Source organism: Teleopsis dalmanni, chromosome 2 (assembly GCF_002237135.1).
Source record: "Teleopsis dalmanni isolate 2A chromosome 2, ASM223713v2, whole genome shotgun sequence".
NCBI lineage: Eukaryota > Metazoa > Arthropoda > Insecta > Diptera > Diopsidae > Teleopsis > Teleopsis dalmanni.
Window position 1 is genome coordinate 226,865,013 of NC_051847.1, and position 12,115 is coordinate 226,877,127.

The 12,115-nt window shown below is 30.5% G+C and overlaps 1 protein-coding gene across 2 annotated transcripts in view; it reads right to left on the reverse strand.

Annotated features, from left to right (window-relative positions):
* Positions 1 to 1,611: 1,611 nt before the first annotated feature.
* Positions 1,612 to 12,115, reverse strand: part of LOC119678468 (cubilin-like) — a 111,570-nt gene continuing 101,066 nt past the window's right edge. For both annotated transcript variants that reach the window (XM_038090309.1, XM_038090308.1), the window contains 11 exons: positions 10,218 to 10,395; positions 10,107 to 10,133; positions 7,489 to 7,700; positions 7,155 to 7,368; positions 6,640 to 6,857; positions 4,570 to 4,696; positions 4,392 to 4,493; positions 3,889 to 4,317; positions 2,939 to 3,339; positions 2,682 to 2,851; positions 1,612 to 1,844 (listed from right to left, as the gene is read on the reverse strand). In XM_038090309.1, the coding sequence (XP_037946237.1) occupies positions 1,656 to 1,844; positions 2,682 to 2,851; positions 2,939 to 3,339; positions 3,889 to 4,317; positions 4,392 to 4,493; positions 4,570 to 4,696; positions 6,640 to 6,857; positions 7,155 to 7,368; positions 7,489 to 7,700; positions 10,107 to 10,133; positions 10,218 to 10,395 (2,267 nt within the window). In that variant the 3' untranslated portion in view covers positions 1,612 to 1,655. The remainder of the gene's footprint in view (positions 1,845 to 2,681; positions 2,852 to 2,938; positions 3,340 to 3,888; positions 4,318 to 4,391; positions 4,494 to 4,569; positions 4,697 to 6,639; positions 6,858 to 7,154; positions 7,369 to 7,488; positions 7,701 to 10,106; positions 10,134 to 10,217; positions 10,396 to 12,115) is intronic.

A 12,115-nucleotide genomic window follows, 5' to 3' on the forward strand; every position in this document is an offset into this window, starting at 1 on the left:
AAATTGCATTTACAAAATTAAAAAATGTTTATTTGGTGCAGTTTTTAATCAAAAAGATTTTATAATAATTTAGAAAATTTTATTTAAATTTAATATTTAATTATTTATATTAACCATATTTCGGTATTTATCCGGAACACACTGTATTAATATAACTTTGTAGTTACTGTGTTAAATATAGAAATCGAAGAGATGTTTTGCCACGGGACCAGGTTGCTGAATGGCTTCCCAATGTGCAAAACTCCATGCAGCATTTATAATATTATAAGTTTTATATTTCTATAGAAATTCTAAAATTTGAATTTTTTGAGATGTTAAGAAGTTGTCGTAAGTTAAGAATTTTGAATCATCTATTTTAAGATTTACATATATATAAAGAAAAAAGTAGTTCCCAAAAACTTTTCTACTTTTCAGATTTGTTGATCGCTTAGTAAATCCAAGTGATTTTTTTTTAAATTTATAAGAAAGTCGATGTCGAAAGCGTTGCCACACTTTTGATAATAAGACTAACATATATACACTCAAATTAAGACAAATTGTTGGCAAATGGAAATTTTTTGGTTTCCTTCACGCTCCATACAGTCTATATGTTCTACGGAAATATGGTTAATAATAATTATCAAAATGAAATCTTTTTTATTTCAAATTGGAATTAATTACTTTATGTTGATATGGTACATAATTTTTGGTCGATATAAAATATAAGAAGTAATTCTTTGAAAAATATTTAAATATATTATATAATATATAAATTGAATATAAGGTGCAATTAATTAATAATAAAGTTATTAGTCACTAAGTTAAAATTATGTTAACGATGTAAACTGTATTTTATTATATTATATATTAAAAACAGAATTGAACATATATACAAAGAACTATATTATTATAAATTTTTTTAGGGGTCTTGAAATTTTTTTTATATATTTAAATATTAAATTCTAAATAATTAATTTTTAATATTATTAAATTTAATGATTTAAAAATATTTTACTAAAATTGTTGATGAGTTAATATATAATTATTAACTAATATTCTTTTATAGTGTAATGTAATTAACTTTAAATTTACACCGTTAACACTGAAACTATTTAATTATATCAATAATTTATTAATTAATATTTTTATTATATAAAATAGGAGTATATTTTAGTACAAATATTAGTATTTATAGTATTTTTGAATGTGTTCGTCGGGTTCAAGTTTTTTTCAATGAAACCAATATACAATGAAATGAAATTTATAAAATAAAATTATATAAAATTATATAGTAAAACAAATAATAGTAATTTAAGTTGACATAAAATATTTCAGACAATTTTTTGTTATATATAAAGTTATTTAATTTATTTTTTTTTTTTAATAAAATATTTTTATTGCCAACATATAAGTAAATAAAATTATATATATATAACAAACCAAAAAAAATGTCAAATTGTTTTGTTAATTTTGTACGATCTAAAATTTGAAACAAAACAATTATAATTATATTTTTAATAAGTAATATTTAATTGATAATCCGTTAATTTCCATTTGAAATTTGTAATAAAAATTATTATTATTTTTGGAAAATCAACTGAAATTATAAACTACGAAACTTAAAGTTAATTAAAAAAACTTTAACAAAAGAAAATGAACTGAACCGTTCGACTCACTCACGACTCACAGTGCATTTCGTCCGAATCATCACCAGGACCACAATTTTTAATGCCATCGCAACGTAATTTATCTGAAATACAGTATCCAACTTCACATTGAAAGTGGAATGTTGATTCGCAAAGTAATCCAATAGATGGAGGTCCTGGACCAGAATCTTGGATTTCAGTCCATACAATACGGAAGCCCTGTAAAGGATATAGAACATATAACATATAAAAATACAATTGTATTGGTTCTAATCTCAACTTTTTAAGAATGAATAATTCAAGTTAATGGAAAATCAGATTTCTGGAATTATAATTTATTTGATGTTATTATATTCTCTATGAAAAATTCATTTATAGACTGTCGTAGACTAGAAACTTGTTAAGAAAAAGATAATGAATACATTTTTTATTCTAATACTTCAAAAAAAACCATAATATATAATAATATAATTATTATATTCTGTTTATATATAAAAGTAATAAAATAGATTGAATTTTGAATGAAGGCACTTCATCCAGTTAAGCTTTCACGCAAAATGTTACTAATTTCATTATGCATCGCTTAGCTGAAAACTTCCGTTTGGGTTTTAAATATCGAAATGATTAAAATGCAGACTGCCATGTCAACGTAGCAGTCCGTGAGCGGAAGCAACTGCCGCTTTAGGCATTTTAATGCGGAAATGCGCAGCCAATAATGGTTTGTACTCGTAAATGCTTTGCCCACATTTGCATTTGGTGATTCTGGGCAGATGTGAGCAGTTGTGTGCAAATATCGCTTGCCGATGTAAGAGTTCTACAATGGAAAACAGCAACGGAAAATTTTACCGCACAAATTGACAGCAAACCATGTACGAAACAATTGGCGTTTTACGTGAATTTGACTTCTGGTTGCCATTGTTTGTTGTTTACTACTAACCACACATACGCGCTAAATACTAAATACTAAACAGCCTCGTATTGCAGATGCATTTCTGCATACATACTGACAACTACTGAAATCGCAAACTAAAGCTAGAGATAAGAGTTTTTACTCACCGGTGCACCAACGGTTTTATCGCTGGTTGTGAAACTTATACGTGCAGTTTGTCCTGTGGATATGTAGTGCCATGGTTCCGCTGGTGGTTTTTCACCACACAATTCCAATGGTGGTTGATCTGAATCGACATTTACCCATAAACGTAAAACAGCTGCTGGGCAACCGCGATCTATTATTTGGAAAATACGATTACAATTTTTTAGAAATAGGAATAGGTAGATATGTTTATTTCATTTGTATGAGTAAAGAGACTTACTTGCTGGGTCGCCTTCTAGTGAGAAAATTTCAAAATTTATAGATAGCTTATAACCGGGACGTGCTGTCATTACCCAATTGCAAGCCATTGATGCCATACCTTTGCTTGGTGCTTTATAGCCCGGATAATTGGGCGACAGTATAATGCCAGAGTCTTCATTCGAGAAATTGCCACCGCAATCGCCAACATCAGATTTGGCTGCTTCGAAGAAATAACGCGCTTTAAAGCCACTGGCAACATTTTCCTGGTCTGTATGAAGAGTGATGCGCAGACCAACCGCACCCCTTGGGCTCTCAACGGGGCCGGGTGCTGTGAAACCACAATAGCGACCAAGAAAACGATCGTTATTGTCACGATAGACAACATACATTTCCAGCCAGTCTTCAAAGCATGCACCAGAGCTAAGAGTGTTTTAAACATATTGTATATTAGTGTATTCACAACTATTAATTATAAATCTAAATAAATTAAAATAATTTTTTTTACGCTAATTAGTGAATAATTAATTAAGTCTTATCTTCGAGAAGTTGGGATATATATGATTACGTACGGTTTGAAGCACTTTTTTTGTACAATAGTTGATAAACTAATATATTGACTAAATATGCTCTATTAACTTTGATGATCTATTTTATTAGCATAAGAAAACTCTTTAGACATAGATATTTGAGACTATTTTATTCTATTATTATTTTAGTGCATTTAACAACTAACAACTTTTTTGTTAAATCTAAATTTTAAAAATTTTTTAGTTTTTAGTGCTATTAGCTGACACTTTGTTGCATGCAGAACTGAAGTATTTCGTAATTAATATGAATTAAATTCCGAATTAATATTTCTGGTTTATAAGTTTTTTCCTGAATCGCGTTTACAAATAATTTTTAAATCTGATATTATAAAGAGTATTATTCACTAAATTATTGGTATGTTTTTGAAAGAATGCTTCTTACCCGTAGGCGCCGACTGTTGCATTTGCATTTCCATCTGCTTTTACTTTAAAATGATCGAAGACAATTGTTACTTGTTCATTGGGTTCTGCTAAGAACAAATACGAACAGTTTGTCTCTGAAGGATAATTGGATGGATAACGTGGACTGTTTAATTCACCGCGTTTCTTAGAACTGCTCACATATGTGAAACTGCATGTGCCATCTGGAGCAGCAGTACCTGGTATTTTATACTCCGTTTCGAAGGTATACTTTCCTTTGAAACCACGTCCTTGCAGCTCGCCTGAACTGAAAACCATTGCCAAACGTGGTCCATCGCTAACAACACGCTGTGTTTCATTACCACAGAGTTCGTAGTCGAATTTATCATATGCATCAGCAGTTTCCTGACCTTTTAGATATATCTTTAAGTAACCATCACTACAGTTGGACCTGAAATTTTTATTAGTTATAAAGAAAATATTTATATTTTTTAATTTGATAATAAATGAACAGTAGAAACTAACTCGCTCTTATCCTTGTGCTCCACCTTTGGTATATTGAATGCCATAAACTCTAAACGCACGCGTTCCAAGTGTTGAGCATCTTGCATGCCATATATGAAATATCTTTAGAAAAGAATATTTGAGTTAAATTAGTTAAAGATTATAGCATAATATTTATCAGCTGTGGTTATTTACTCACCTGCATACTGTTTTTTGTATATACGGATAAGGATAATTTGGTGAAAGCACAAAACCAGTTGATTCCTTTTTCGATAATATCTTTTGGTCACATTCTGAGCCACGTATGTGAATGCCATCGTTTTCACCTGAGTAAGGTTTTATATGCATTCAAATGTGAGCGATGCGTTTTTGTTGCATTTCAAATTTTCGTTTAAGGACAATTAAGTGTTAGAATAGAGTAGACAGTATGGATAAGTACACGTAATTCGAAATTTAGAGTATTTGTAACGCACAATTATTTACAAATTAAAATAAATATAAAACACATATATCAATTAAATATGATGAAAGAAAATAGAGGAGAAAAAATAAAGCACATAGAGCAATTGAATATTTTTAGGCAAAATGAAAAGGGGGAAAACAGTTTTGAAATAAGAACTTCAAATGAAAATGCAGCAACAATTATCGCTTTAATAGAACGGTGTACATGCACATACATTTAGACTTCAAATGCTTTATCAACCAGAGTGTGGGGCCTTAAAATTAAAAGCTTTCAATGATAAGTCTACATAAATTAATATTCTTCATACAAGGTAAAAAAATCCAACAGTAATTCAGTTAAAATTCAACTTGATTATTTATTGCGAATCCTAATATTTAAATTATGTATATATCATATTATCTGTTATATTAATTTAAAATATTGAAATTATTTATATAGAAATATATTTCAGAAATTTCCAAATTTAATGGAAGTTTTATTCGCTAAATATTATTTCGTTAGTAGCATCATCATTATTTTAAAACTGGATTCCATTCCAAATGGAATAATTATAATTCCTTACAATTTCTATTAAAAGTATTGAAATAATTATAAAAAAATTTTTAAATACACGTAATTATTAATGATAGACACAGTCACAGTCTGACTGCCGTATATAACCAAAATATTCTCATTTTTATTTTTTATTTCTTTGCACTCATATCACTGCTTAATGAATACATTTGAGTTGAACTGATAGCCGATTGAGTTGAGCAACGCAAGAGAATCAGAGAACCAGCAATGCAAAAGCAAAAACTATGTGCAAAAAAGTAATAAGCAAACTGCAACAACAACGATGTTGTTTCCATATTACAAGTTTTATTTTTAAGCACAAAATTCATTCAAGTGGGTAATCTTGAAAAGTGAACTTATCGTTGCAAGTGAATTATTATAAAATGAAATTTACGTTATTACGATGCAGTTCACATGTAAACTTTTTAGTAATGTACTACTATCTACTATATACTACAATAAGGTTAATGTGCTTGGTGGAGCGTAGCATAAGCCACACGTAGAACTATTGGTTCTCAGCAATATTAGATAAGGTTTAACTTCGATGCATCATATTGAATGTCATATGTCTGGTGCTCTATTTTTAAAAATGAAGCGATCAAGTGTTTTCAACAGAAAGTATTTAGAACTGTCTTTAAGGTACACCTTAGTGGGTTTTGAACTGAAACCTATCAAGCTATTATTTTGTACTAACAAAAAGTTATTTTATGCTTCTATGTTCAGTAATATTTTTGATTTCGAACAAAATTACTATAAAGAAGAAGAATTCTTTAGTTTTAGTTTCGTGTTTTTAAGAAACTTCAATGGCGCTTTATTTGGAATGTTTCCGGTATTCGCACACTGATAATATTATTTAACATATTCTTAACTTGAAATCTTTTGACCTTCGTTTCAGGTAAGGATATTTTAATTGGAATCAGTTTATTTAAATTTTATGATTTAATGGTTTACTCGACTAACTGATTGGCGTGACTACCAAAATAGCACGAGATCTAGCACGAGATCTAGCACAAATCTTGCGTGCTTCTCGAAAAACAAATTTTCAAAACTATTTTTAAAACTTCCAAGACGATAAAATGCAAAATTTTTATAATAAATTCCTTAAATAAATCAAAAAAATATAAAGTACAACAACAAATTCCACAACTCAATCAATCCATTAACATAGAACTTTTACCACATATGTATGTATTATGTATGTATGTACACAAATGTTACAAAATCACACATCAAAGGAAATTGAGTCATACTTACGTATAAAATCTAATTTAACAAAACTTTCGCTAAATTCATAAATTCCCTTAAAGCCACGATTTTGCGTATTTGCGGTTCTTGGTAACGTATAAAAATGAACAAAAAGGCTCGATTCGCTTGAGTATAAAACTAAATTTCTTTGCTGTCCGCAATATGTACCGATTAATGCTGACGAATTGTCAGGACCGTCATACACCTTGACATAGTCAAATGGGCAGCTGCGTATATGATATTGTTATAGTTGTAGTTGGTAGTTGGTGGTTGTAGTTGTAGTTGTAGTTGTTGTTTGTAGTTGTTGTTTGTTTGGAAAGTTTGGAAAGGTGTTAAGCAAGTACGAAGAGTATAGGAATAAAGAAAATTGTTTTTTATGTTTTTTAGATATAAAGTTAAGCAGCTCGATAACCTAAGTTAAGCACTACAATCACGGCTCATATGGTGGGTGGGCATATGAGGCACTGCTTTAATAGTGCTTATTTTAGATTTCTGTTCACTTGTCCAGCATTAGAGGTACTCACTGTGGTCCACCAAAAAATAGATCAAAATCGCGAAATTCTAGTCTAACTCTTTGATTTGTTTCGCCAAGAAATTGATATGTGCATGACATATCCTTTGGATAAGCACCTGGATAGGTTGGCGATATTAAAGCACCAGATTTGTTAATACTCATGCTAGGCGTGATGGTGTAGGAACATGGTGAACCCGCAATTGGTATACCAATTTCATATTCCGCTATTATTAAAATTTTTTAAATTATTTAAATTTATTTAATTAATTTAAATTTTGTTATATGTTAGCAAAAAGAGAATTGTTGTTTTTATAAATTACGAGTATTTAAAAGTTTATACTTACATGCATTTATAAATCTATAGGTTCCTTCGAATAAATCAGGCATTGTTATGTTTTTGTTAGTAAAAAAAGAGATGGCAATTGCGCGATACATGGAAATACGACGCCGTGGCGGTATTGTGCCACAATAACGCCCACCAAATGGTGAGTTTATTAACTCAGCTGGATCAGACGACTGCACTTCGGAATATATATCCATGTATTCATGAACACAACTAAATTAAAAAATAAATGCAAATGCACATTTAGTATACTGTTTTTTTTTTGCTTATCAATTTATTTTAGTCTTATAGATCTCAAGCTTTTTCCTAATGATGGGTTTAAAAAGTTTTTATGTAAATTTTCATTTAGTTGGAATTTCATCTGAACCTAACTAAAAAATACACGTATGTACTTTTATTATTTTCCAAGGTTCCTATTTGTGGGATGTTCCGATAATAAATGATGGATTTAAGTAAATTTATCAAATCTAAGTTATACATTGTGACCGAAAGGTTTTCGGAAGTTCTCATTTAAAATTCGCGCGCTGTATATTTTTCGATATTTTAAGTTTATGTAGTTTGGCAGCACTTTCCTTAATTACTATGCCAAAAATGAGCGCGATCTGTCAGACAGTTCGTTTACGGCAGCTGTTGAAACCAGTTCCCCTCAGTAGTGCGTTGCGAAAAAACAATGGAAAAAAATATTGAACAAAGAGTTTGCATCAAATTTTGTGTTTCGAACGAAATTTCGTGTGCAGAATCGTTGCGAATGCTACAAAAGGCTTATGGGTAATCAGTTTTATCGAAAACTCAAGTTTATGAGTGGTACAAAGCCTTTCAGGACGGTCGTACGACCGTCGAAGACATGCCGCGTTCTGGACGACCTTCGGCCTCTACCACCGACGAAAACATTGAAAAGGCAAAGGAAATCGTGTTCCAAAATCCTCATGTGAGTGTTAGAGAGATAGCACGAGAGCTAGGCATCGGTCGTGAGAGCTATCCGCCGTAAACGGCCTCAATTGTGGAAGGATAATTCATGGATTTTTCATGACGATAATGCTCCCTCGCACCGAGCCAACATTATCAACGATTTTAAGGCCAAACATTCAATAAATACCATCAAACAGCCACCGTATTCACCTGATCTTGCACCGTGTGACTTTTTCCTGTTTCCCAAACTCAAATTACCACTCAGAGGAACGCGTTTTGAATCCATAGAAGACGTAAAACAGAATTCGCAGAGGGAACTCAAAGCCATACCGGAAAGCGCCTATAAAAAATGTTTTGATGATTGGAAGAAACGTTGGCATTTGTGTATCGCTTCTAATGGAGCATATTTTGAAGGAGATAAAATAAATATTGATGAAGATTAAGAATTTTGCGTTTGTACATTGTGACCGGAAACTTTTCGGTCACAATGTAGGTGTATCAACCCAAAGTTAACACCTATTGAGGTAACGCAGATAGTAATGCTAAAAACGCTAAAAGCAAATATAAAAGTAGCTAAAGACTTGAAACTTGAATTGACGCAGTTTTCTACTGGCCGTGTTTAGTTCTGATTCACTGTACTATTTCAAATGTCTAAGTGTTCTCTGATACTCTCTGATACTAGAAACTGATTAGAGATAGCACATGTTACGGAGATAAAAATTGTTCAAATTTCTTGGTGACACCAATGAATAAAATGTAGAGAATTCCTGATGGTATAGGCCACAACTACATATACACAATTCTATCGTCAAAGGTTCAGTGAGAACAGATAGCCACTGTTGAATTATTTTTTTTATAACTATATTTTGAATTCGAAATTATACTTGAAGAATGCAATGGTCATTCTTCCCTATATTCAAAGAACAGAATCATATCTGTTGTCCTATTACACATAGAGTGCTAGTTTATTAACCCTCGAATGTAGTTGGTACAGCAGCAAACAGTAAGAGATTGTAATAGATACTGAGTTTTATCAGATGTCTTCTCATTACTATTATATCTACATTAATGACTATTATGTAGCATTATTATGAACTATTATGACTATTATTATTAATGAATATTATGTTTAGGGATTAAAATTAGAGTAAGTCAAAACATATAGTTAAGGAGTGTACAGTATAAAACTCCAGGAGAAAGTCATTTTGGTTATGTTAGCTTATCTTTTGTACTAAGTTGAATGTCACTGTCACTCAACAGTGAAGATTCTTATCTATTAAGGACGTTACTAATTTAAATGCATTCACTTCTTCTTAATATGGCATTTCGGTTAAAGTACTGTGTAGTTCTGAGTATCTTAGATATGCCTACAGATTGTTATCAATTTAAATATTATTAATAATAGTTTAGATAATACTATTATTCTCGTAAATAATTACATTTAGGTATAAATAATAAATTAATTTTTTTTTTATTTTAGATTTTTGCAATTATATTTCAAAAATATTTTTCATGAGCACGGAGGTCTTCTTATAACGTTTTGATTTAATTTATTTGATTGAATTATTCAGCAATGATTATAGAGAAGCACTGCTGGGGTATTGCAGGGTTGAAAGAGTATGATTACTTTGTTAAAATATTTGATAAAATCGCAGATGAATTTATGATGTGTGGTATTACATTAAAATGAAAAATTATATTTGTTCTTACTTTGGTAATTCACCAACAGCCGAGCCGCTATTAAAATAACAAAAAGATTATTTATGAAAATTATATCAGATATTCCGCAGTATATATGTATATTGAAAAGTATTCACTTACTCAGGTGGACTCCCTCGTAAATTGAATGAGGTAAATATTACTTCAACTCGTTGGCCAGGTCCTGCTAGGAAAGTATAGAGACATTGACGTGAATGATTTTTGTGATTGTGCAAGAGCGGAGCAGAAAATGTGCCATTTTGGGGGCCACCAATACGTGAAACGAAAGTTTGATCGCATTCTGCAAGAAAAATAATATAAATGTGCATTAATTATTTATAAAAATTTATGAGAAAAGCAATTTATGGTTTTAAAAAAAATACATTTAATTAAACAATGGCGTATAAGGACAATAACAGAATATATATATGGTATATGGTATATGGTATATTGTGTGCTTGCAACATAAATTGTCAAGAGATAACCGGCAAGGCTTTGTTTGGTCAGTGGCAAATGTATCTGTGAGGCAATATTTTTCACTTATATTTTTGGCAATTGAAAATGTGTGAAGTTTTGTATTTATGGGTAGAAATACGAGTATGCAAACACAAGGTTATGTGGCTGTTATTTATGTGTAGCTCGTGGCATAGTTTGATTAGATTTGTGACATAGAATGCAAACGAATGCGCCACAAATAGTTGCAAAACTGAATTCGAATAAATATTCATTTTAATATATTTTTATTGTATTTTGTATTAATTACATATATAACATATTTAAAGCATTTTCAAAGTACGTGCAACTAAGCGACTACAACTACTACATACACCACATACACATCGGGAGAACATACTTGGCGATTTGGTTGGTCTCGGCAGAGGTTCCAGATATGCCACCACTGGTATCCACGGCTGAGGTTCTGAATATAAATCGCTTCTTAATTCAGCGGCGTCAACATTGGACGCCACTGCCGAGATACACAATTAAAAATATACAAAAACATAGAAAGAAATAGAAAAAAGATAGGAATTATATGAGACAAATTCGTTTTTACAATACTACAAAAATGTTGTTATTCACATTTTAATTTAATTTGAATTTAATTTGAATTTAATGCATAAATTTAATTTAATTTAAAAAAAAACAGTCTTTTGTGATGTACGGATGTATTGCATGACGAGTATGTAAATGCAAGTGTATAATGTATATGCAAATTTTAAAATGATAGCAATTGTACAAAGCTTTTGATAAGGTAAGTGGATCTTAAGATGTTCTAAATAAAAATGATTAATTTTACAAAAAAAAAATAAAATTCAAAAATGAATAAAAGCATGCTTGGTCCACATATTGAATGGATGATTTACTCAACAATTATTTTTTTGTATTAGCACACAAAAGCGAATCCATTAATTTCTGTAGTAATAGGTATTCTAGGTATTCTATGCATATGGCATTTGTTGTTGTTATTTGTAAAGTATCTATTATTTTTTTTCTACTGATAAATAAAACAGGTGCAATACAAAATAAGTACATATTTTGCTCACTAGATTGTGTAAGTATTTGTTGATTTTATCAAGGTACGCTTTCATGTTCATGTTCATCGTGATGATTGCAATGCACTGCAGGCAGTTGCAATTGTAATCAACAATTCACTTCCGCGCCTCCCACACACGTCGCAGATATGCATTATGTGCAAAAATGTACACCAAACGCGTTAAATTCGCAATTAAATTGAAATTTACAACTGCATTCGCTGTTTGTTGCAATGAATCTTTTGTTTAGCGGATTCACTAGAAATCCTGTAAATGACTTATATCTCCCACCCTCCCTCACAATTTAACAACCACAACACTTAGCAATGAAATTTCTAAACAGAAATTTGTTTTCACTTCATATAAACTAAAATTCAATATCCCTGAAGATTAACTAATTTATGGAAAATTTTCTCAATAAGAGTAAAAATGAATAATGAATACTTTATCAAACGAACACTTTTCATCATGCAAGTCTATATTATGTTT